This window comes from Aythya marila (assembly GCF_965140915.1).
Source record: "Aythya marila genome assembly, chromosome: 19".
NCBI lineage: Eukaryota > Metazoa > Chordata > Aves > Anseriformes > Anatidae > Aythya > Aythya marila.
The window spans coordinates 821,568-847,566 of record NC_139060.1 but is presented as its reverse complement, the minus strand read 5'-3'; the positions used below and the strand labels follow the sequence as shown (position 1 = coordinate 847,566).

Below are 25,999 nucleotides of genomic sequence, written 5' to 3'. Positions count from 1 at the left end.
TCACACCACACGCTGCTCCTGAACTCCACAGACAAGAATATTCCCGGAGACCTGAGACTGCACACCTTCATTAAATATTTTACACAAATATTGACTTCCACATGCACACAAACCCATGGAAAAGAGTGTTTGTACAGTGAAAGCTGCTCTGCTACAAAATTAGTCACACAGTCCCCTAAACATAAGTTTAGTAAATATTTTCTCAAATAATAAAACATTTCAGGTCTCTATGGGAAAGAGGGTGTCCAAAACTTTGTGATATGTCTAAAGTAGCTGGATATTTTTATTATTTTCTTTCCTCTGATTGCATCATCTGGATGAGACACCACAGCAATATGCTGACCTTCCAGTTACAAGGCCATTTCAAGAGACTCTGCTGCATTTTGTAAAGAAAATGTGCTGTGTAAGATCCTGTTGTAGGAAATCAGTTAGCTCATTCTGCTGGCATCTTCCCAACAATTCCAGTGTGTTAAATACAGAGATACTAATTTCTTTGCATGGTACCATCTGAAACCCAAGTGGAGGGAGTAGCATAGGCCAGGCACATGGTCTGTGGGGTCAGCTGGCAATGTAGTGCTGGCTGTGCAGTATAGGGCAAACGTTCTTGTACAGAGTATGCAAACATTTTACAAGGAAGGTGGTAGAGAAGAAGAAGGTGCAACAGGCAGTACATGAAGTCTTCCCAAGCCATTGCATTATCAATGATGAGAGAGACTCTCCTGGCTGGAAGTAATCTTAGTGTGAAGCAGTCCAAGGTTCTCTTTCTGAGCCAGTTTATGTTGGGAGGAAGTGTGAAGCTCCTGTTTGGACACAATGCTGGTCAGAGATGACTTCTCTGTTATGTATTACACCGTGGGAACTAGCAGACTTCCATGTTAACCTCCAGGGCAAAAAGCAGTAAATCTAAAATGTGTTATCTCTGAATGTGGAAACAGCTGCCCAAGTTTGTCATCCAAATTTCATCAATTCTGGGAAAGAGGGATGAGCATTGAGGACAGGGACCGGGACTCCGACACAAGTGTTTTGGTTTGACTTTTCTTTGCTGTGGATACAAAGCATTAGTGTGGTGAGGTCTCAGACACAGTGCCATTTCTGTGACCATTTATAGGAATAAAAAGAGAAGATGAGTCAGGATGCTTTGCAGTGATTACAGGTAAAATGAGCAAAGAGAAAGAGGTAGCATGGGGTCCAGGTTGAAATCAGGGGCTTAAGACTTCATGACCCAAAGTTCCTCCAAACCAGGATTTCCCCTCGTTGCATTGTTTAAAGTTATTGCATCTACTTCTGTGCAGTGTAGAAGAGGCCACAAAAGCAGAGAATTATGAAGAGATCAACAAGAAGGATTATTACCAGCTTCCTATTCCACGTGCAAATATTCATTTCCTGCAAAAGTGGGAAGAGATGCTGCAGTGCTGGGAAAAGGTGCTGCAGGTGAGTGTAACTCTGGTATCTGCAAGATCAAGGAACAGAAACTCCATAACAGGCTGGTACATGGGATTGTATGTGGGTCACTGCCATCAAATATCTCCCTCCAGAAGTCAAGGACTGCAGTGAGGCCTTAAGGCTTGTCTGACTGGGGAATGTGTTGGGAATTGCTGTAGCAGGGAAGCCCCAAGGGGATAACTCAAGTGTGCTGTGAAAGTCACTTGAGACTGTTGTAGTGTGCACACCAGCAAAGGGATGCAGTTGTTGAAAAGGAAACACTTGTATTCTGGATACTGACTGTTGCTCAAGCTGGTCCCAGCTATGTTTAAGTAAGGACAGTCTGCAAATGCAGGAAGTTTTTGTCTCTGTTGCAGCCTGGACAGATTGTTGCTATTGACATGGAGTGGAGGCCTTCGTTCGGCATGGTTGGGAAGCCCCGTGTCTCCCTCCTTCAAATCGCTGTGAAGGATGAGGTGTTCCTGCTTGATTTGCCACAGCTCCTTGAACAAGCTGAGATGGAGGGTGAGAAGGAGAAGCTTCCCCATTTTATCCAGATGCTCTACTCAGATGCAGCCATCACTAAACTAGGTAACATGCTTCTCTTCTCCCCTGCCTTGGGTCTTTAATCAGTCCTTCTACAATCAGACCTTCTGGACACCAGTGTTCTCCAACTTACCATACAATAGTTCACCTGGTCTTACATGGTTTTCAATTCTGTGAAGAGGCTTTTTGGCAGGAGTTCAAGGACAAATTCATAGTTCTCTCTTTCAAGTTCTTAGAAGCTAAAAGCTTCTTGTTCTGTTCACCTTTCACTGATCTAGCAGTTTTTAACAAAATTGAGTTTAAACTCATCATTTTTCATCTACCTTTTCTTCTTTCCAAGTCTTGATCTGCAAGGGTATCTCTTCAGAACAGGAGAGATGGGAGTCTGCATTGTTCCCTATCAGAACAGTCTTTCCACCAAAGTTTAAACATACATTACAAGCATTTTAACTCCAAACTAGGAAAAAAAAAAAAAAAAAAAAAAAAGCTGCAGTGCATTAGCCATGATTTGAGTTTTTCTAACTGTGTGGTATTTTTTTTCTCTCCAGGTTATGGGATGTCTGGAGACCTTAGCAGTCTTGCAGCCACGTGCTTTGCTTTGAAAGGCATGGATAAGCAATCACAAGGTGTAGTGGACCTACTCACAGTAGACAAACAAGTAAGGGTGAACACGTGAAGATATGGAACAATATGCCTCCTGCTTGTGTGCCGGTAGATAACTGTCATGATTTCACAGCATTGTACTTTCGTATCCTGTATTGGCAAGGAGATGGCTAAGAGAGTGAATAGGCCCTTTCCTCTTCTGGCTTTGAGGGTAATCTGATTTTGTAACAAAAGACAGAAGCATTTACTTTTCATCAACTGAGTGCTTGATATACTAATAATCTTTTCATAGCCTTCATACAAGTTATGAAAATGTAATCAAAATGGAGATACAGCTCTGTTCAGTTATGAAGAAGTTCCTGAGCACAAGGCATACTTGAACATGATGTGAATAAATTCTTGTACAAACACTGATATTCCAAAAATATGTTGAAGCAGATATGAAGCTCATGATTTGTAGAAAACTCATCACATTTCAGAAGGGCTGCAGGTTAAGCACAGGAATTTCTGTTCATCTGAGATACAGATGTCTATGGCCTAACACACACTATTTTTTTAGCATTCTGCAGAAATGTTAAGGACAACCATTTTAATGGCTGTGGACTGGGGAGTATCCAGATCTTTGGGATTGATAGCTTAATCAGGGAAGTGCAGTGGTGTCTGAAGTACCTGCCAACAACTGTTACCTCAGTTTTATCTGAGAAATGGCAACTTCAGAAAGGCTGTTGCCCACTGTGTTGCAGGAATACCTTTTCTCTGGATCCAGGAGGAGAAAGGTGTTGAACTTACATTAAGTTGATGTTCAACAGCCTTCAGTGTGGTTGAGCACCCTGAAAATATTGAAGTCACAATCACAGCCCCACTGCTATGATGCAATGTTGTCAGTCTGTACTATTTCTTTTTCCTTTGTGGCTATGAAGCAGATTTCTTTCCAGCAAGTGTGTTTGTTAAGCAAATAGTCGGACACCTTATACATATAATGTCATCCCAGCCCTTGTCTGAGACAATGGAATTCGATATGCCAGGCAAGATATAAAAATGATAGAGTTGCTGTGTGGCCCCACCCACCAAAACAGGAGGTGTTGTAGAATTTGTTGTATAACCATGTGTTTTATATCCTTCTTTTTCCATCAGCTTCAGAAGGCCTCCATTGACTGGAAGAAGGGCAGCCGGAAGGTTGAGCAGAGCTATGAGGATAAAGGGATCAGGCAGCCAGAGAAAGGGCTCAGCCTCTTGGTACAACATGTACTGGGAAAACCTCTAGATAAAACAGAGCAGCTGTCTAACTGGGAGAAACGGCCGCTGCGGGAGGAACAGATCATATATGCAGGTCTGGTCACTGACTCTGTCACAAGGTGCTACATTTGTCCATTAGACGACATGTTTGTCTGTTGTCTGTCACCAGAAAAATTGTTTTAAGTAGCAAATGAAGAAAAATGGCTCAGCGGATTAATTCCTGTTCAGAGAAGCCAGCACATGGTATATTTGTCCTTTTGCAGGCATAGCTTTAATGGTTGAAGTTTAATCTGTCCAGTGATTCATTATTTCATGAAAGAATTCCTGTGCTTTGCAGATTTTGTCTGATGAAACATCTCAGTGGATACTCCTCTCAGTAAACGAAAGGAAGAAAGTCCATTTCCTTCTGCCTCATTTCACAGCATTTCTGGGCAACAAGTGCTGTGTTTATTTGTCATAGTGAAGTGCTCGTTAGAGCAATGTTAAAAATGGGTAGACATGGTGTCAAAGAGTGTAGCACCGAATCGGTATGGTGGAGGCAACAGTGGTTTTTACTGCTGATTACCCCAGAGTCAGAAGGCTGAGTCTAAATCTTTTCCTGAGGCATCAAAGGACAGCCTACTGAAGCAAACCAGCCCTTTGTTAAATTCAGCTATCCTTGAAGTTGACACAGTTCCCACAAAAGTTAATCACCAAGGCTTGTAACTTAACTGGCTTAACTGGCTTGGAGACTTAGTTCCCGTTGCAATGAACAGAGGCTGGATGGTAGTGCGTGTGGGCAGGTGATTGCAAACAACTCAGTTATTACTTTTTAAGATATTGCATCTAATGGGAATTTACCTTCCCATACCTAAGATGCAGTAATAAACCATGGGCAAGCCGCTGCTCAGTAACAATGGAGAGTGAAATGGGTTGGCTGAAGTTATCTTACCTGATGGTTTAAATAGACACACTAAAATTTGCATAACGTTACAGTAAGAGACAACAGAGGGCCTATCAGTTTTGGGCTCCTTTGCCTTGACTCTTTTTGATTGTGTGTTAGGTTATGATGGTCACTGAATCAATAAAAGAGTACAGGGTACAACAAAGCCAGGTTGGATGAGGCTTCGAGTAACCTGATCTAGGGGGAGGTGTCCCTACCCATGGCAGGGTGGTTGGAATTAGATGAGTTTTAAGGTCCTTTCCAACCCAAATTCTATGATTCTATTACACTAATGAGATGGAGCTTCACAGGCTGTGTGCATTCGGTGGCATTTACAAAGATGCTGGCTTTTCTTTGCATCAGGAAAGCTTCTTTTTGGCTTTTGAATGAATCCAGCTGATGCTTATATTCTGTTTTTTTGGTGTTTTGTTTTTTTTTTTTTTTTTCAGCTTCAGATGCATACTGCTTGCTGGAGATCTACGAGAAACTGTGTAAGGATCCAGCAAGCTTTGGTCTGAATTCAGACCTAACTAAGAGTCTGGTGGGAAAACCAACCATAAAAGCCAGGGCAAAAAAGCAGCTGAATAAACAAGAGGTACCGTCACCTTGTGGACAGGTTTGTAAACATCTTCAAAGAGCTGCATGTTGCTCAAGACCCCTGCAAATCATACGTTACCTTGTCTCTCAGTCATACTATTAGCTATGCCTGGCATGCCTGTGTGTAGTCTGTTCTCAGGACTATTGCAGCAAACATCTTTCTTGCTCCTCCCCTTCACTGCTAAAATGTATTTCCTCCTTTGTGTGCCTTAGTTCAGGTTTCCCTTCAATTTTAGGTTTAGGTCTTTGCAAAATGTTGGTATAGATCTGTGTGGCAGAATCTAGCTAACATTGCTAGTAGAAATGCTCCTGCATTTCCTCATTAGTGTGGGTTTGAATTCTGTGGCCTAAGTGGTGCATTAATCAGGTTTAAGCTCCGACTTCCTTACTTTTGCTTTTAACTGACCTTCTACATTATGATTTCACAATGCATATGCCTCCTTTATTGTGCCTGCAGTAAAAGTCTGCAAAGTCAAAAACAATCAATCAAAAAAGTCTTCCTTCTGATAGTTTGTATCTGGCACCCAGTCCACCACCACATAAACTGTGACTAGCATACCCTTGCAATATATGTTGTGGTAGAGCCTTAAAACTCAGCTGGCAACTTGGAGCTATGTGACCTCTTCAATATTTTGGAATGTGACTGGACCTTCTCTCTTAGTAATAAAGACTTTTAAAATGCAGCTATCTAGTTGTTTATGCACCTATTAAAACATCAACAGAAGACAAGTTTTGTTTATTAACTGATGAGACTCCCTATGGCTGCATATCCTTCCAAGCAGTCCCAAATGTGACTTTATCTCTTGAAGTCAGTACTACCTTCCATGCTTGGACTGAGATACTCTCACATACAGCTACCAGGATCCTCCTTATCAAGCATGTGTGAATGTACTCTATCACATTAGTCTTAGGCAGTAAAACACAAAGCTGCTTAGTAGTTTCCTAAGCACTCTTGTGTTCATGGGAAAATTGTATGTTACAACAGATCTGACTGGCTGCTGCAGAGATGGGGAAAGTTAGCACTTCAGGCTTGAATTACCTTGTGAACTCACGGGCCATTGTTGTGTTTTGTACAGTCAGATTCATTAGCCAAGAGGTGGTTGATAAAACTTGGCCTGGGACTCAAAAAAGCAGACTTCTCCTGACTGTGTCCTGCCTGAATCCAAGCTCTTTTTGCTGGTGTTTCCTTGTCCACTCTGAAGTGGGGCTAATGACACTGTTCTCCTTTAGAAGCCTTTTGCATTCTGCTGGCATGAAACGTGAGAAAAAAGCTACGTATAACATTGCTGGCCATTGAATAAACACGAGCTAAGAGCCAGCTGCTGCTCCTTTACATCTGTTTGAACAGAGGCAGCAACACAGGGTTAGTGTCTTCCAACTACCTCAACAAGGAAGGGTCAACTTGATCTGTTATCACAGCATTCTGATGCCTCAGGGCATCTGCCAGTATCCTTTCAGGAGGCAGTGACAGTCCAGCCAGTCCACCCAGTGCTGCAGAGCTTTGAGCGCATGGAGCAGCTGCCGAGAGGTGTCATCATGCAAATTGAGCTCTAGGATCTAGTTCACACAGTCAGCCCAGGTATATCTGCATGGTGCTCTACAGCATTTCCAGGCCTGAGTCAGCTCCTGCAGAGCTAATCTGAAATGCTGCAAAGAGCATAAAATCACAGAATCATAGCCCCACGTAGATGGTGGCTGTCTCTTTCAGCCATCCCAGCTGACTCCAGTTCCTGAAGGCAAAGCTGAACCCTGGAGGCTCCTTAATAACTTCCCTTCTCCATGAACTGTTGTACTTTGTACTATTGTACTTCTGGGAGCCTCCAAAGACAAAGTCTCCAACTACAGGAACTCACCCGGGAGCAGACATTTGAAATGAAATAAACAGAATTCAGGCACTGTCTATTTTTAAACTTCCAAAGATAACAAGGCTGATCTGATGCTTTGTCTACCTGTTTCTCCCTCTGTCTGTCAGATCCCCCTCCCACAGAATAACCTCAGCACATCTATATTATTTGCAGCCTAATTTGATAGGGGAATAGCAGTATTGAAGATGTATTTCTGTGACTTCATGGAAATCAGTGTCTGTAGATCAAAGAAAATCAAGTTGGAATTTCTCCAGGGAAAGTGCGGATCTCTCCTTTGGGTGGCTGGTTGGCCAGTGAGTAAATGTGTAATTTAGAATTAGCCCCATCATGTCTTGCCTCCTGCCCAAGTGGTAGGTAGTCAATGAAGAAAGGACTTGAAAGGAGAGCTAGAGGTTTTGCAGAGCATGAGGGAAATTGTAATATATGTGGCAGAGGACAGTAGAGTTTGGTTGAATGAATGCAGGGAGGCAAAAGCACAAGTGTAATGGCAATCAGTCTTCCATTCTACTGCTTACAGATGTCTTGCTTTTCTGTAGCAATGCAAAGGATCTGAAAAAGAGACCTCATGTCCCCCTGCTCCCATCTCCGCCAAAGAGTTCAGTGTGGTCTGTGATAACATGCTGCAAGGCCTTGGACGCTATCTTCGCTGCCTTGGTGTAGATGTCCGGATGCTGGAGAATGAGGATGACCATAGGAAAGCTGCTGAGGTTAGTTGCGCGTACATGTTTATAGTTCCCATCTACACTCCTTGGAGAAGGTCTGATGCTTGCTGAATTACTGGTTAGTGACTTGCAGCAACTGCCCAGCCCATGCTTCCTGCTGTGCCTGTGTGAGACACCATTCTCTGGTTCAGCCATAACCATTTGCCTGCCTTGTGCTTGGGTCAGTCAAGAAGCATAATTAAAAGTTGGCTGTTCAGTATGAATGGGAAAATTTCCATAATAAAATTGCCCTGTAACTTCCTAGCTGGCTACCAGCTAGTGAGATGACTCAAAGTTGATCAGCCACAAATTGCAGTGGAATATTTGGGAAAGGATGAGTGTCAAGGACAACAAACATTGATCTGGACTCACATAACCACTTTGACCCTCTGCCTTTCGGAGGAGAGACACATGCTTCTTCATTTCAGACATATTTCTACCATGGCTGAAATGGAGATATCCAGCCCACACAGTGTGTTGCTATCAAATTTGCACTGATCACCCAGCCTGGTGCACAGCATGTTTCCTCTTCAGATGTCTTTTTGGCCTGAATCCTGGGCAAACTCTAACTTCTGCAGAAATAATTAATATCTCATCTCTGCCAAGCTTACACAAGTCATTTAAACAAACTAATTCTCACTGCCTTCCCCCAGAGCCCTGTCTCCGCTTCTCATCCTGATACCTTATCATGCTACAGACAGGATGTTTTACATCGCTTTCTCTATGGTGACCAGACAAACATCCTTTCACTATCAAAAGCCCTTGGAGTGTTACTGTATTGCAGAGCCTTTGATCTGTGCTTGGATAATCAAAGATAAAAATAGACTCCTCCCACTGTGCTTTATATCTGTCAGTCTCAATTGAATAAAAGTTGAATGTTGAACGCTGTACACCCAAAAAACAGCAAATGTTTTTGCAAAGTCCAGGATAAAGGTTTGGATCCTGGTCAGCAAACACAAGATTGACAGTTTGGGTGTTGTTACAACACAGTCTCAAACCAGCGTCACCAGGAACATCTAAGTGTATACAGATACGGTGTTTGTTCTGCATTAAGGTCATTTCCCTAAAATGACTTATCAGCCATGTTGCATGTCTCCTTGTGCCAAGCACTCCTGAGTAGCCTGGCATTTGGTCCTTATTGTTCACTGCCACTTGTCGAAGTGACTTCAAGTATTGGTAGGCAAAGAGGTCTTTTCCTTTACCTTCTGTTCTATGAGATCAGACTTAAAAGCCTGAGAGCTTTGTAAGTTGTGCTTGGGCAGATTTTTATTTTTTTTTAGACCAATGCATGAGATAGTAATAAGACTAATGCTCATGCATTGGTTTGAGAAACCCCATTCCCGGGATAAACTTGAAGTCTGTGTCCTGTGTATTGCTTCATATTGTGCTGCTGCTATTCACTAAATGCTTTATTATGAACAACAGTTGTCATGGCAAGTTTCTCATGTCAGACCTGTAATCTCAGATCTGCTGGCCTGTGAGAGCAGGACCACTGATGCAGGAGCCAGTGTGTTCCACTGTTTGCCCACAGTTAATTTCTGTGAGAAGACATCAGTTTGCATTCTTCTGCATTTATTTCATAGTGCCATTTAATTAGAACTAAACTGGGGAAGTGATTGATTAAAAAGTGCTATCATAATCATGGACACGGAAAGTCTTTAATAATGGTGAAATAATATAAATTCTTACTGAAATTTTATTTCTATGTTTAAATCTTTCCACATGTTGAGGGCAAAGAGCTCGCAGTCCACCCTTACAAAAACATTTAGCCTTCTATTCACAGGTACCAGCCTCTCTGGGAAGAGCAGCTTTGTGTCTGAGTATGGGCACCCTGTAATTTTTCCAAGTCTCATTTGTTGGGGGTGGCAGTGAAATTTTTACCATGTTGCATTTATATTCTAGCTGCTGTATTGCTGTGCACACAATTGTTTGGCAAAGCAGATATGTAGCTGGGGGATAAATATCTGCACGAGCTGTGCTGGACCTGACTTAAAGCAGCCTGTGAACTAGACACAGGTTGCCATGTGCTTTCCCTGAAACGTGGTCTTGCCTGACAGCAGTACTGTGGTCTGGCACCTTGGGTAAAAAATGCGTCAGTGGCTTTGTGTAATGGTCTAGACTAGCCAAAGCCTGGCGCCCTACTCTGTGGCAAAATAGGGAGGTCCTTCTTGGAGAAGGGCTGCGTGCATCCAGCTGTTCCTCACCAGGGGCTTCTGACTCCATCCCAAGCCTTGATATTTCTGCATGCACCCAATCCCCTAGGGATTTAGTTTTGTTACTGGTAAAGAAAGAAGATATTCAGTATCTCTTATGCAGCATCATTCTGCGTGTACAGCTGCCATTATTTGGGTAAGCCACCCTTTGCATTCCTTTTTGTTATCCCTATAAAGAACACGTTATTTCTATTTAAATACATTTTTCTTTACTTTATCAAATTCTATCCCAGTTCTGTTTCTGGCCAGGTCTTCCAGTTTCTTTTGTACAAACTTCTTTGTAAGGAATTTTAAGTCCCTCTTTTGGGTTGTCTAGGTGGGCAATTGGAAGGAGGTGGGAAAGTTTCAGTGGATGTGCTTCTCTGCAGTTTTGCAGAACTTGGTGGAACAGTGGGGTGCTCCTTATACTAACCTTAAAGGATCGCCCACCAGCCTGAGGTAAATGCAGTAGATCTTAACAATGCTGCACTTCAGAAGTGCACAGAAGTTCATAAGAAAATCACATTAGTTTCTTAGGTCACTGATGTCTAAGAAAAGGCTTGGTGGAATCTCAAATGGATTCAGAAGTACTCAAAGTTGAGTTGTGGATTTTTTTTTTTTTTTTAATGGACTGTGCTCTTGGTCTTCAAAATCATCTTCACCTCCACGAATAATCTGCACACTGAGGCAAACTTGGTATCTTTTGAAGTAGGATAATATCCAGAAGGCTGGTAGAACTGGCTTTCTGCAGCTCCCATGGTGTAAAAGGTTCCTTCACAAGGCTATATGCACTTCCCCAAAACTCCAGGTGAACTGGCAAGTTGGAGAAGAGGCCTAGGCTTGGCTGAGTCTCAGGAGCCAGAGGGAGCAATGTGTACCTGAATCTGAATCGCCGTGGGTTTGTCCCCCTGGTTTGGATCCAGGGGACACAAAGGGGACATCTGATACTGCAGTTAGCAGAGCTTCATGTGATGGGAAAATCTAATCTCTGATCTCATCTCATTTTTGAATGTCTTTCTCCATAGTCTTGATGTCAACCACATTCTTTCTGTTTGCTAGTCTTTCTACGTTCCCACCACTATGCACAATCAATTCACAGAGGACAGATGAGAACTGCCTTTGAGATTAGGACATAAGTTTTGATGTTTGGTCAGTAGAAGGAAAATTTCTCTGGAGACCTTGTTACAAATGTGCCTGCGTTAAGAAGCAAGGCTAGGTTTATGGTTTAATCTAGCACTTGAGGCCATGTTATGAAATCATGCTGTAACTCTTTGCAATTTATGATTTTCAGGAATGCTGAAGAGAAGTCTAGGGTTGAAATACCAGCAGTACAGCAAGTGCACAGCAGGACTGGATGGAGTACATTTATAGTTATTAAGCTCATCAGTTAACTGTCTGGGACATTGTATTTTAAGAGAGTTTCAGATGATGAGTAGGAAGACTTCAGGGTTGGATTGAGTTTTGTGATCCACTTCTCCAGTAGATTGCTGGCTGGGTGCCGTTCTGGTATACATCCTGAAGCAGATGCTTGCTGTGTACTCCACTTCTGTCTGAACTTGGCCCTTGCTGGCCTAGGCTCAGGGTCACTGCTGGGCCTCTGCCACGGCAAGATGGTCACAGCTTTTCCTGGACAGCTACCTTGCAAACAGAGCACTGCAATTTGCCTCTTCAAGGGCGTGTAGTGCTGCCCAACACATGTTGTGCAAGGCCTTGGCTATAATGTCAAGCACAGTTTCTCTTTCCTTTAAATTACAAATCTGTGGCACTGTTTTTGAAACCTTCTTTGTCTTTAGTTCAGAATCGTTTAGGTTGTTAAGAATCTCCATTACCAGCGCTAGCTTCAAAACATAGGGTCTCTCTCTGCCCTCTCTCGTCTGTCATTGCCGTTACAGGTCTGTCTTGTAGTAATTCATTTGTGCTCATTCACCTCTGCAAGATGAAAGTTAGCTGAACAGACAGCCATGTAAAGGGCTAAGTAATAATCCCAAGTTATTAGGGAGTGCTTTTTACCCAGAAGGTCTCAGCCTATTTCCAAAGGAAGTTGATACTATCTTCTTAATAGATTGTGAAACTGAGGACAATGCCCTCTCTGCAGCACTTGGGGTGGAGCAAAAACCCTGACACCCACTCCAACACTCTGCTTGGATTCTTTCTGTTTGTGTCTGTAAGCACACATCTCCCACATGGTCCTGGCACTGCACTTGGTTATTTCTTTCAGGAGAAGAGAAGGAATTAAGCCCCTTTCTGCAGCGTGTCTCCTCTGTGGGTTTTGGTCAGATGTGTGCTATCACATGGGTTTTCTGGCTCTGCACATTTCTCCCACTGATTGTTCCAGAGGCAGAAAAAAACATGCTGGAAGAGTTACTGCTTTTCTCTTTTTTATTTGATGTCTTTTGCCTGCTTCTGCAGAGCCATTTAGATAAGGGGATTTATCAAGCTTGAACTAATTAACCCTGGATGCAGGAAGTCAGAATGGAGTGTTACAGCCGTGAAATTCTCCAACATATCCTGAAGCACACATGGGTCTAAAGGAATTTCTTATCTCTTTTCCCGTGTTGGTAAATCACTGTGGTAAAGATTCGCTCTTGCCTTTCTGGACTTCTATTGCTAATGTGCCATGAGGATGTTTTGTAGGCAGAGCTGTTTAGTAATCCAGGCTGTATGTAGTACATTTCATGCAGAAAGGGTTGTCTCTGCTGCCACATCAAGGTTTCTGTTCCTAGAGGTTTTTTCCCTTTATTTGTGAGACACGGTTCATTTTGAAAGAAATACAGTAATTTTGCCTGAAGGAAGGTACTTCAGAAGTTCTTGCCAATCACCTTCTCAGTGCAGAATTGGCAGCCAAAGCAGTGACTTCGTAGAAGAAAAGAGGAAATAGGCTACCTGAAAGGTCAGGATAGGAAAAAATTGGTTGCTCAGTTTGCTACAAGGTGCCTTCAGAGTGTTCTCCCCCTTGTTTCATGTTGCCATAGGTCAAGTGGGTCTTAAGAGAATAGCTATCCAATACAAAGTTTAAAAAAACTCATTGTTTTGTTTGGCTGGTTGGTTGGTGTTCCCTGGCTATATTTGGTGTTGTCTAACTGCCTGGAAAGTGCAACAAGACTCAGATCCCAAATCCCTCTTGCAAGGGTTAAAGAGTGATCAAGAGAGAGCTTCTGAGACTCTGATCCAGAAGAGAGAGCTCCGTGACACGCATCTGGAAATAGTGAAAAATGCAAGGGCTTCCAGCAGAGTCGAAGCCAGAGAAGAGAAAACCTCGTGCCTACCTCAAAGTGCCAATCTCTTGTCAGCACTAGCAGAGCAGAAGTGCTGGTTCACATGGGAATCCTTCTATCGCTAAATCCATGAAACTATTTCCCTCCAAGAGGAGAGGGCAAAGAGGTAGAAGAGAGCGATGTCACTTAATCGTACAAAGATCAGCCACGCTTTTGTCTTTCTGAAGAACTGCAGTTCCAAGCTTAGTGCTTGCTATTTTCTTTTGGCACCAAACCATCTCAAAGATTCTCTTACTCTATTGTGAAGGTTGGAATGAGACCCTTGTTAACTCAGTGCAGACTTTTCCCATTAAGGACAAGACCTCTGATAAAAGCATAGGACTGCAAGCCAGGAGACAAGCTCTGATGGAGATGTTCTTTATAGCTTGGGAAGGGTGCATAATTGCCATATGTGTGCTCTTGGGCTGCTGGGAGAGTGACACTGTCTTACCTTTAAGATGTGAATGTCTATGAAGCTCACAGGCTCATTTAATGGTACTTTTTTTTTTTACTTTTTGTTTTTTACTTTTTTTTTTTTTCCTGGAATTACCCGCTTAGGGTATTTTTCGTTTCTCCCTTGTGTACTGCTGTGAAAGCAGAACTGCTTGGTTCTTAGTGAACCAGACCATGGAAACAGAAAGAGTCTGGGTTAAAGAAAAAAAAACAAAACTTTTTGATAGGATTATTTCAAGGTATATCAGTTCCCTGGACCATCTGCAGTGCAGATGCACAAGTAGCTGTTCCAGCACATGTGAGGCAAGGCAGGTATTGGCAGGGAGGGGACATGTATGGAGAGAGTGATACCTTAAGCTGCTATTGCTGTCAAAAGCATCTTGTTGAACCAGACCCAAATACTCTTGGCCTAGTGTTTGTTGACATACAGAGAATGACTCCGTATCATCAATTCGTGTTCTTTCTGTTTTGACTGAGAGGAAAGCTTGAATCCAGTGGTAGCTTCAGCCCATGTTCCTTACAATTTTTACTGTTTTTTCTAGATTGCTCGACAGGAAGGAAGGGTCATTTTAACCTCTGGACTACCATATCAGACTGTAAGTGTTCAGAGCTTCTGGTATTTTTCTGGCATTGTATCCTTGTGCAGTGCAGGATGTTCTGAGTAGAAAAGAGGACAAGACAGATGTGAAAGCAACAGCTGGCTAGGCTTTTTCATGTTTCCTGCACTAAGAACTATGTAAAGGGTCTTGTGAGGCTCTCTGTTGTTTACGAATGGTCAAAGGTTGGAGTGAAATGTCTTTTATACGTAGTACTTCATCAGTGGGAGTGCGATTGCCCTCCATTAAAGAAAATAAAAAATCAAGCCAAACAATCCCAGAACAAAGCATTTTTGTTTGGCAGGTGAAAGACAGCTCAATCCCCATGCATTTTATCAGAAAGATTCTTGTTTGCTGACTCACTGCACATTGACATAGTTTCAACACTTAAAGACTTCTCTTCTGGCTTGGAAGGAAGAGAATGGAAGTCACCAAGCATGGATCACTGTGGAAGCTGTGGAGGTTTTTGTTTCTATAAATATACACACACATTAGAAAAAGAAAAAAAGAAAAGCAAAACCCAACCCTCAGCACCAGATGTTGAGAGCCCTTCATGAGACATACTTCAAAACAGAGTGTTGATGGAAATATATTGAACCTATCATTGTTTGCAACGTCATAATGCCTGCTGCAAGTCCTTTGCACTTTGTTATTGCCCAAAAAACAATTTAGAAACTATTCTGGATTACACACGAGCCAGAGTGAGGGGCCTCTTTGTTACAAACTACCAATATGAAAGCTCCCAACTATTCAAATAGTTACTTAGAGTATTTGCAGAACTTAGGTTTTTAATTTGCCAGATAGTAGCTGAGTACTGAAGAAAACTTCCCCCATGATAAGATACTGTGAGGCAAGTGCAGCCATACCATGTTACAGGTTCCTTATCCAGACTGTGGTTCCTGTATCGTACAGTTGATGCAGTAGGTAATGCAGTGTCCAGAATGATCTTACCTGGCAAAACTTTAATTTCAAAGTACTGTGTCAACATCACAAAAGGAGATTAACTGCTTCACAGCATACAATACCATCCTGGGAAATGTCTGGTTCCCTTTGTTCCCTTGCCTTTGTGTGCCCTCCACTTGGACAGAAAGGCTCTGCTAGGTTCTTTTATGCTGGTAAAAGATGTAGCAGATCCACCTTGCTGTCAGTATTCATCATGTTCATAAAGATGTGTCTGGACACTTCCCAATTCTTGTTCCCATTGAGACTTTTCTGCCAAATATAGAACAAACATGAAAGGGATGTCCACATCAACCACTTCAAGCTCTTTGGCCATCAGTGAACTTAAAGGGGTGAAGCGATAAAACTGGCATGAGACACCATCTCTTTGACTGTACATTTGCATACAGTGTGTGATCTCTAAGGTTTCACATTAGAACTGTGATTAAATTCAGTTTCTTCTTGCTATCCCAGTCAGCCCCACAGCACTAAATAATAAGTTAAAGGGAACTTGGGCAAACGTGCTTGATATAATGAACACTGTACTGCTTCAATTGTCTCAGAAGTATTTGTAGCAGTGGCTAAGTGTTAAATTTTACCTGTTGTGCCCATTAAATGAAAATTTAGACAGTAAATGCACATTAATTGCAAATGTTATTTGTAATTAAAAGCAAACTAAGTGTATTAGGAAAAAAAAAAAAAAAAAACAGATCAGGATCAGGATGCATGGAATTTGTCTCATTTATTGTCTTTTTGGTTTATGACTTGTCTTTTCAAGCTGCAGTCCCAGGTAGGAGAAGGGAGGTGCTTCTCCGTGAACTGCTCAGAAAAGGCAAAGGAACAGGCCCTGCAGGTTTTGAAGCACTTCAACGTTCACGTAACCCTGGAGGACATCTTCAGCCGCTGCCAGGTAGGACAAGTCTTGTCTAAGCTTAAGGCCATGCTCGCTCACCATCCATTCACAGCTGGCACTGCCTCAACCCCAACTCCTTGTTGGGGTTTTGCACTCAGTGCCATGTGCTTGGTTCCCAAGATTTCTGCTTGAACTTTGGCAACAATTGTGCAAAGCTGTGAGGAGTTCTGAGCCTGCCTACATCCATCAGAGGTGTTGATGACCAAGTCAGAGGCACTGCATCTGGAACTTGCTAGAAGTTCCTGATGTGTTCTGAGTATTGATACTTGGTGTGTGTTTTGGCATTGGCTGTCACAGTTATATTCTCTTTGTTCTTGTGTTCTCTGTCTAGGACACATGCTGTTTTAATTATAAACTGTGTTTAATTATGGCTCTGTGATTCTGATAACACTTAATTACTTTAATAGGAGGATTTTTTCTAGGATCATATTTTTTTCAGAAGCTATTAGGTTAATTCATGTCCATGCTGGTTGATGACTCCAGATTGTGTTTGGCACTGGATATCTGTGGATTGTTTTTAAGAAGAAATTTTAATTGTGTTAGCTCAAATCTCCCTCTCTTCCAATTTCACTCTTGTATTTGTTACAGTAACACGCTGAAACCTATCCCTTCAAAAACTGTAATATAAACCAAATTGAGACTTCAACATCTCTCATCTTATCAGTGTTCAGAGAGAGAAAAAGAAGAAACTGCAAAGGTGGCTAGAAAAGCAGCTCTCTACAAGGAGTAAACGAGCCAACTGAGTACTTCAGTAAAGTCTGATTCTGTGCCTTTTAGTTGAACTACCAGGGTCTCCTGGCCTGGTGAAACTGAACAAATTTTGTTGGAATAGCAATGGCTCCTGGGCAAACATGGCAGAGTACAATTTTTTAGAATTCTGCTTAGATCTGATGCTGGTTGTTGAAACCATATCAGTACCCTATGGAGAAAATGAGAGTTGTCCAGCTGTGCAGGTTGCATATAAGATGAGAATGATTTAACAACATACAGATTGGATCAACATAGTATGGGCTGATGAGTCGATCGTACTGCAGGATAAATGTGTATGCTTAGATATAAGATTGCATTCATTCTGGTGGTTTTATTGTTCCGAGAACAGATTTCAGTTGTTACATAGTGACACGCTGGCTTTTTTTGCAATTAAAAAAAATAAATGGTAGATTCTCCGATTCCCTGAGATCCCATAAAATGTCAGTGCTTTTCCTGGCGGTTGTTGAAATACCACAAGAATAAGCACATTAAAAAAAAAAAAAAAAAAAAAAAAAGTGCTGTTGCAGAAAACTGTGATATCTGTAATAAATGCAGAAGGCTGTGCAGCATACAATCTAAAACTGACCCCTTGCCCATAATTTGGAGTCTGGAACTGTTTAACTATATGGCTTTTTAGTATGTGCTGTCTTAGTTTACAATATAAATAGGGGTAATCAATCTGGCTAGGAATATATACGAACTGTTCTCTTACTTCCAGAAGAAATGTCTTCCCTGTAAATCGTGGTGGTAGAACAGCTGCATGTTTTATACTGCTAGGCATGGGAAGATGCTATTATTTGTTGAAGTGCTCTGTGTTCTGAATCATATATTTACCTACATTTAAGGCTTTGGCGTTTTGGAGCTGATTTTGTTCAGCTGTCATCTACAGCCTGTGCAATTGATGCTGTTGTTCTCAGGGAGAATCCCAAGCGGTCACAGCTGTCTTCCTAGCAGACACCCAGCCCATTACAGGAGCACTCAGCACTGCAGCGTGCAGCCGTTCTGCATGCAAGGGAGGGCAGTGGTCAGTACATTGAGAAGGATGATACTGTGTAACTACTGAGCATATTGACTGCCTGCATCAAAAATGGCAAATTTCTGCATTTAAAAGGGTGCTCTGGGGCCACTGTGTCCAGGAGACCTCAGTACATCATTTGCAGGTTCTTTCTAAAACATCCTCTCTGCAAACCTAGTAAAGCTTAATTGCACTTAAGTAGGATGGGGGCTCCATCCTTAAACTGCTGAGCTGTTCCCTCCATGCCCCCTTTTGTGGTCTCTAACCACTTTACAGACCTCAGGGCTCGCAAACTACTCAGAGTTCTGCCACCTCGTTGCAGAAATGTGCGTTGCTAATGGATGACTGAGGGTTTCGGCTGTCCCTGGAGCAAGGGAGGGCTGACAGCATGCAAGCCGGGTTCATGAAGAGCTTCTGCAGGCACTTTCAGCAGAACAACAGACCTAAGCAATACCAGCTTGTGAGCAGGGCCCTCTCCATCCTCACCTTTCTGGGGCTCAGCTGGACAGCAAGGGGCCGGCTCAGCTCTGCTCACAGCATGCTTGGAGATTCATTATCAGCTGCAATCATCCCTTGCAGATAAGCATTTTCTGTGTATCACAGGAAGCAATGTGGCATCCTGCCTGCCTCTCTCTGTCTCATGGAGCAAGGGCATGTTTTGTCTCTTGGGCTTTTTCTGTAAATGGTTGGAGTGAATATGTCAGCAAATATCATTGCAGTAACAATTAATGGTGTAGTGCACATGGTAAAAATAGGTCCCAATTCAATGGTGTACCTGGGTTTGCTGTAAAATACATTTCCTCTGTCAGGTCCCTCAGCAGGGATGGGCAGTCTCCCTTTTGTGGATATAAAGAATGGACTGGCTTTGTAACTCTGCCAAAACACTGACTTTTTCTGTTAAAGCAATGGCAAATACCAGTTACCTCTGTTTGACTTCTCTAGCAAGTGCAAGGAGAATTTCACCCATGTGCTTCTCATCATTTCTGCCTTCAGTTGTACTGGGCTTTGACTCATTGCTCTGGATCTAAGCTCCAGAAATGGAGGCTGCTACCAGTAGAGCCAGTTACAGCATGCCAAATGTGCCCATCAGATGGGTCTCTCATGTGCTGCATCGTAGGGTTCTGTGATTGTCATGGAGAAGCCACCTGTGCACAGCAGCTTTAGCTAGGCTGGGTGTTGTCTTCAGTGAGGAACATTTTAGGGGGCTTGAGTGAAAGTAAGATAAATTCTGTCTTTTAGTGGCACACAAAAACGCCCCAAGAAGTCATGTTTCCTAGCTTTTAAATCTCTGACATAAACTAATTTCCTCCATCTATTAATTTTCTCCATCTATCTGAGACGCAAATACACACATTTGAATATCTCATACAGCTTTTCTTCTTTTCAAATAACCAGAAGTCACTTCTTCAGTCAAAGGTGATATGAAATGCATGTTGGAAGTTGTTTGTATATGCTAAGTTCAGCACATAGGTGCCTTAGACTAGTCCGAAGGTCTTCGTGGAGTTACCAGAAGCTACTATAAGTAGTATTAGGGCCAACTACCAAATTAGCTTGAGTGGAAGATCAGCTTTTAGTAATATGGGGGAAGTTATCACACACCTTACATTTAAGAAAAGATCAAAACCTGTGTCTAACTGGATGGCTGCAGTTTGGGGTTCAAACATCAGACAGCTAGGTTGCTTTATATAGGGTTTGACATTTGGCACTCCCACAGTTCTGTCAGTGCATAAAAGAGGTCACTTCCCAAAGAGGTCACTTACCAGCCCTGCCTGCTGTAGCCACCCACTGTGCTCCATGCTGGTGTCTGAGCATGGGGCATGGCTAGCAGCTCAGCACTGGCAGAAGAACGCAAGCTCCATTCCACTCTTAAAATTTAAAACACTTTTAAATTAAATTTTAAATTAAAATTTAACACACTTTTAAATTCTTTAAAATGAACATTTTTGACATATTACCTGGATGACTGACTTGGATTTTTCCATCTTGCTTCTCTGGACCATCTCATTGAAAATCCATCAGGGCCGGGAGAAACATGGGTAGAATGCATCTGCTAACCCTGGAGTGTGGTTAACGCATCTCTACTGCTTTTTTGCTCTGTGAGCCTCAGGTAACAAGGACTTTGGCTGAGGTTTGGTGTCGGGTCTGGCTGACTCTTGCCAGTGAAACAGCACTTATGTCAAGCAGATAGGTTCAGGAGGGACTGGAAGTCCTTGGATGTAAGTAATGCTGCTCTGTGCAGCACAGAGTGAAGTTATGGTTTGAATGGTGATAAACTGAGGAGATAAACAGTGCAAGCTGTTAGCTTTAAATCTTTATATCACAAGTGTTTGTCTCAACAGTTTGAGGGAAAAACAGTGTGTCCAGTATTGTATGGGATAGCTGATAAATTATTCCTGTTATATAAGAACCTTGTTGTTAAAGGTTTATAACTCTGCTGCAAAATCCTTGCTGGTTTGAAGCTGTGAAGAGAGATTTTGAGGCAGAAGGGCCTGTCCATCTTCAGCAAAGCTGATCTGTGTTTTACTCAAATGTGTAACTGCTGCTTAGCTGAACTTTGAGGTTTGGTTGTTTTTTTGTTTTATTTTGATTCGTTTGAGTTTTGCCCTTGCACTGGGCATGGGAAGAGCGGGCTCCTCTGGTGCCCAGGCCGGGCATGCTCAGCTGAGCTCAGGAGACATGGGTCCTGCTAGGGGCTGTGCCACATCCTGGCTTTTGACCTGACTGTTTAGCTTCTGCCTTGTCCAGGGAGGGAACCCTGCTTGAACAGTACCAAATGCAATGTGGGCCTGGTCCTAGGTGAGATTTCTAGGCTTTCCTGCAAGCAAAAATGATTGTAATTATATCCCCTGCAAAAATAAATGTGCCAGGAAAAAAAATCTAAGGCTCCAGCTGCAGTTTCTGCAACTGAACAGCCCTGCATTTATTATTGGATTATCTGCAAATTCAAATAGGTTGTCTCTTTCACTTCACTGAACGCTGTGATCCTAAATAAGCAAATTACATCACCTATTCTGATGTCCTGTTTAACTTGTGACCTCAGCCTGAGCTCTGCAGGATGTGAGAGATAGCTGCTTTATTTCATTGTCTGGAGATCTGATATCTTTTTTCTCTCCCCCCTTCCCTGTTCTTTCAGTTTCAAAGCTGCTCACCCCAGCCTTTTAGAAAGGTGTTAGCATGGGATTAGGAGTAGGCGGAGAGGAGGGGGGAGGAAAGGAAACCACCATTTTTTGAAATTAGGTGCAAAAGTGTTATAACAGTTACAGCAAATTTTTTTTTTTTTTTTTTTTGTGTGTGTGTGTGTGTGTGGTTAAGGTAACGAATTTCATCGCTGCAAAGCTCATCATGTGCAAACTGATTTACACAGTGAGCCTGGTATGGAGCAATCCATTTAGCAGGGACAAAGAAAAAGGCATTATGATTAGATGAAAAACCCTGTGCTTGGGGCACTTTGCGAGAACCTTTGAAGCGAGCCTGGGAACTCTGGCAATATTAGTCGATAATTAGTAATATAGATCCCTCAAGCTGTCGTTTAGGTTGAAAATGTGCACGTCTCTCATGAGCCTCTGTCACACCAATCTGATCAGCAGGCTTTTTTGTTCCTTTTATGTGGGTTGCTCTGTCGGTCCAGATGATGATGAGAACTCCCAGACATCATCTTTCTCACTAACTTGTGAGCCAAACAGCTATCTCCCGGCACTGTCATGTCATGGAAGTGGGACCAGGGCAATTTTGTTTTGTGGTCACCTTTCTTGGCTTGGACAACAGTCATTTTATTCTTTTAAATGTAGCAGTTGCCCTTTCCTGCATGGACTTAAAAAAAAATGGGGGAAAAAAAAGGAAGAAAAAGAATTTAAAGGCTATGTATTTCATAAAAATGTTTCTGCCTTAAAAGACAGCGAGGGATTTGCCTCGGGAGTTGCTTAGTACAAAAAAGCATCTGCAGCTGAAATGGGACTGAAGAAATCATCAAAGAATTTTGAAAATGCCAGTTTTTAGATCCCACATTTCAGCTCTGAGATGCCTTCCAATGATGCAATATTGTGTCCCTATTTGCTTCCTTTCAGCCCCAAAGTCTCTTTGGAAAGGGATGTGTCACCATCTCAATGACGAATTAAGAAGGGTCATGTGCACTGGATTTTGTACACTTGGGAATGCTGAGAACGAGAATATCGTTTGGAAACCCTCTGTGGTTTAATAAAAGGTTCATCCATAGGATGCAATTTGTCAGCGCCTACAGGTCAGGAGAACCTGTGATTAACAGCATCTGTGGTTTCCCCAGATGTGTGAGTGAGCTGCCTACTCCTCACCAGCCCGTAACCTAAAACGAAAAGTCAGCCCTGTGCCTACTCGAGACGTAGGCTGTGATTTCTTGGTTCAGAGTGTGATTGTTCAACACAAAGGGTAAGGCCCTCTTAATCTTTTTGTTTATCCTGGGCCTGGCAATTTAGATGTAATCTGCAACTTGTGCTGCTTAGATTCTGGCCAGGAAGCACAGCTGGTATTATTCTGTCTCTACAGACATTGTTGACGGAGTGAATTGACCTCAAAAGGTACTTGTCCCTGGGCCTGTTTGAATGTGAGCATTCAGTTGTGAATGTACCTAGCCCTGAAACAGCAGCGTTTCATTCAAAAAGATGTAGCTCTTTTTATGCGGAGTGACTCTACACATAGTTGTTAAATACCATCAGAGTTTGTGATAAATTGTCGTAGCAAATCATGCTTCTTTTAAGTCTTGAGTTGAGATTTTTATTTGCTAATCTCTAAGGTATTGTAGCTGGTATTGAGAGCTCTGGTGAGTGGGTGGTTACCATTACAGTCAGGGAAGCACGGGCACACGAAACAAGGTGGGTCAGGTTCCCAGCAGGAACACAGCCCATAACTCCTCACCCCACCTGCACCTGATCTTGGAGATACAAAGGAGTCCTTCCAGGCTTCACTGTATTTATGTACCTTAAAGGGGAAAAAGAATGTACTTAGCTGCCGCTATTGATAGAAAGGGGTCATGTGGAGCATACCACAGGAGACAACCCTGCCATCTGGAGTGACTAACGACCCCTGTGTACAAAGCAGGGTGGTTGGCAGGATGTTGTCCATACCAGCACCACCACAAGATACACAAGATGGGCACCAGCACGATACATAAGTTCACAGAACACAAGTCCTACAAAATTCCCAGCCTGTAACTTGCCTACCACTGTTATCACACATGTACAGCTCAGAGCCCTCCCAAAAAAGGGCTCGACTGGGCCTAATTCTCACCAGTGAGCCTGGACAGTAGTGCCTGGTTCCCACAGACTGTACACTTCCCTGCCAAGATTTCAGTATCTTCAGAAATTCAGTGGAGCATGAAGGTCACAGCAAGGGAAGAATGACAGCCTGAGACTTCTTTCCCCCCTTTCACCAGCTAGGAGCAGACTGTTGTCTCTCTAGCATGTTGACTGTTTTCATAGGGTTAGCGTGAAAGTTTATGTTTTACACAGACCAGTGGAAGTCAGATATGGGAATGCAGCAGATCAGCTGTGTTTCTTCAAGGAAGACGGTCTCGTGTTGCAGACTTGCTTTCTCAGTGTCTGCAAAGGCTTGATTTCCAGTGAAATTTCTTTTACAGATCTTTGTCTTTAGGCTCTAGGCTCTTTTTGTGGATGTATGTGAGAGACTGTACCCAATGTTATTGGGCTGTGTGTCCTTTCTCTGTTGTTTTTTGTTGTTTTTGTTTGTTTGTTTGTTTGTTTTGTTTGTGTGTGTGTGTGTGTGTGTGTGTGTGTGTGTTTGTGTGTGTTTTTTTGTTTGGGAGTGGGTGATTTTTTTTTTTTTTGCTTGCTTGCTTGCCAAGCTGCAGGCGAATATTAAACTTCAGAGAACTGTTAATTTTTCATGGTGTTATGTACCACACTGCTCAAAATGATGATGCCAAATTAGCCATTAGAGGTCAAACCTTGGCTGACAGCAAATGTTTTCTTTTGAGGAAATCATCCTTATTCCTGGGAACCAGCTTTGTTCTTCTGTGCTAAACGCAAGAAAGGTATGAATGTGTGTGTTTTCCTGGAGGGTAACGCTAGCTGGAAAAATGCTGGTTTTAGCCAGTAGAAACAGAACAAGCAAACAACGTTTGGCAGTGAAAACAGCACTTGTATTTAGACTAGCATAGAAAAGAAGACACAATGTAGTACAGAGTAAACGTCCTTTTGTACAGTTCTGTACAAGGCTTTTTCTTCCTCTCATGGGTTTGGACAGATTGGGAAGTGCATTGGTCAGCAGTGATGCTGGTGCACTGGGAGAAAGTAATGAAAGGTCAGTGGGTGACAGTGATGGAGTGACTGTAAGGAAAATGAAGAACTCTCTGGAGAAGGCAGTGACACAGCTATAACTCCCATGTGTCTGAAAGAAACTGTCCCCATGTTTTCTCTCAAATGTCATGAGAAAACAAGAGATTTGTAGCCAATTTAAGTTCTGTTGGTTTCCAGTCCCCTGTGCCTCCTGAGGTCAGAGTTCAGTGTATTGACTGTGTCAAGAAGTCAAAATTCCCATGTTTTATACACTGTAGAGTTTCTCCTCCTTTTTGACATGGGTGCCCTTATCATGTTCATTGTTTGTATGTCGTAGTAAGGATTGGATGTCCAGTTCTTGGTGTGTGAATGGCTGTATATTTTTATTGGTGGGTTCTCAGGATAATAATCCTATACATAGACTCGCAATACATTTAATGGATCTCATTATTTGAGATATCTCATACCTTAAAAGTAAGATAATGTCCAAGTTCTTCTTTTCACAGTGGGGTAGCTGCCTTCATCAGTAGTTCAGGTGAAGTGAGTTGACTTGAACTCATCCAGAAGGTCTCCAGGGCTTCACAGAATAAGGTGATTGAATAGTAGTGGATAGGAACCCTTCTTCTAAATAGTTTGATGTGGACCATTTTAATATCACACCTATGTTTTCCCTATTCCTGTTTTGATAATCTTGCACAAAACTCTTATCCTGTTGTTGCAAACACAATTAAAAACCTACTGTGCCCATAATGGGGAATGAACAATTTTGCAGTCATCCAAGATTTGCAGCATTTGTCTGGGCAGCTGCTAACACCAGCAGCAGACCTTTTCTCTTTCAAAAGAATGCGTGATCTCTAGGCATTTTTTGAAGCTTTCATTTGAGTTAGCATTATATACTGAGGTACACATACTTGACTTCATTGTAGAATTTGCCAGATCTGTAATTACTTTATCTGAAAGACCTTTAGGCGATAAACTGTGTAACTTCCTATTGGCATGAATTAAACCATATCTGTTATTTGTAGCATTAATTATATGACGAGACACCTCACAGCAAAGAGAACTATACGTCTGTGGACCCCTGTGGGATACAGTTCATGATTTCCTGTTTTATCTACTGCTGTGTAAGCTTTTTCAGCTAGAAGCTGTTAATTCTGTAGATGGAAAGGAGCATATGTAGGGTTTGGACTTTTAAAGACCTTGTCTGCAAAAGCTACACAGGGCCTAAATGACTTACTTGACATAATAAAAGACCGCTTTGTATTTGGATAAACACAAAGAATTATATGGTGTTTCAGAAACAGGTACGGCAGTATCCCGGTGAAACCTGAAAAGAGAAACAGAAAGCTTTTAAATGAGTTTCTCGATTCTTACATTGCACCAGTCTTGAAGAAGGTTGTATTGATGAAATACAACTATATTGTATGCCATGAGCCAAAACAGGATTTTGCTGAAATGGCATGGATACTGTCTTTAACTGAAATCATTTATAAGAGGGTCAGGATAAATTTCTCTCTCTCTTCCCGTAGGAAAGCAATAGAAAACCATTGGTAGCACCATGGGTTTTATAGTGAACTTATCTGAAAGCATGCTGGTCTAGAAAAAAGTTTGACCAGCACAAACTTGTTTTTTCCAGAGGGCACCTCAGTTCTCTCTGATTTCTCAGCTACGTGAGTGGTAGCTCAGAGGGAGAATGACAACTTAGGAGTTTTGGCAAAGGTGGAGAACA

At 42.3% G+C, this 25,999-nt stretch overlaps 1 protein-coding gene across 12 annotated transcripts in view; it reads left to right on the top strand.

The window, feature by feature from the left end:
* The window catches only part of EXD3 (exonuclease 3'-5' domain containing 3), a 307,765-nt gene that overhangs the window by 151,382 nt on the left and 130,384 nt on the right, over positions 1-25,999 (top strand). For 11 of the 12 annotated variants that reach the window (XM_082775660.1, XM_082775661.1, XM_082775659.1 and 8 more), the window contains 8 exons: positions 1,293-1,431; positions 1,800-2,013; positions 2,517-2,626; positions 3,706-3,901; positions 5,179-5,345; positions 7,728-7,898; positions 14,334-14,387; positions 16,105-16,236. In XM_082775660.1, the coding sequence (XP_082631786.1) occupies positions 1,293-1,431; positions 1,800-2,013; positions 2,517-2,626; positions 3,706-3,901; positions 5,179-5,345; positions 7,728-7,898; positions 14,334-14,387; positions 16,105-16,236 (1,183 nt within the window). The remainder of the gene's footprint in view (positions 1-1,292; positions 1,432-1,799; positions 2,014-2,516; positions 2,627-3,705; positions 3,902-5,178; positions 5,346-7,727; positions 7,899-14,333; positions 14,388-16,104; positions 16,237-25,999) is intronic. The other variant, XM_082775663.1, reaches the window with a different exon arrangement.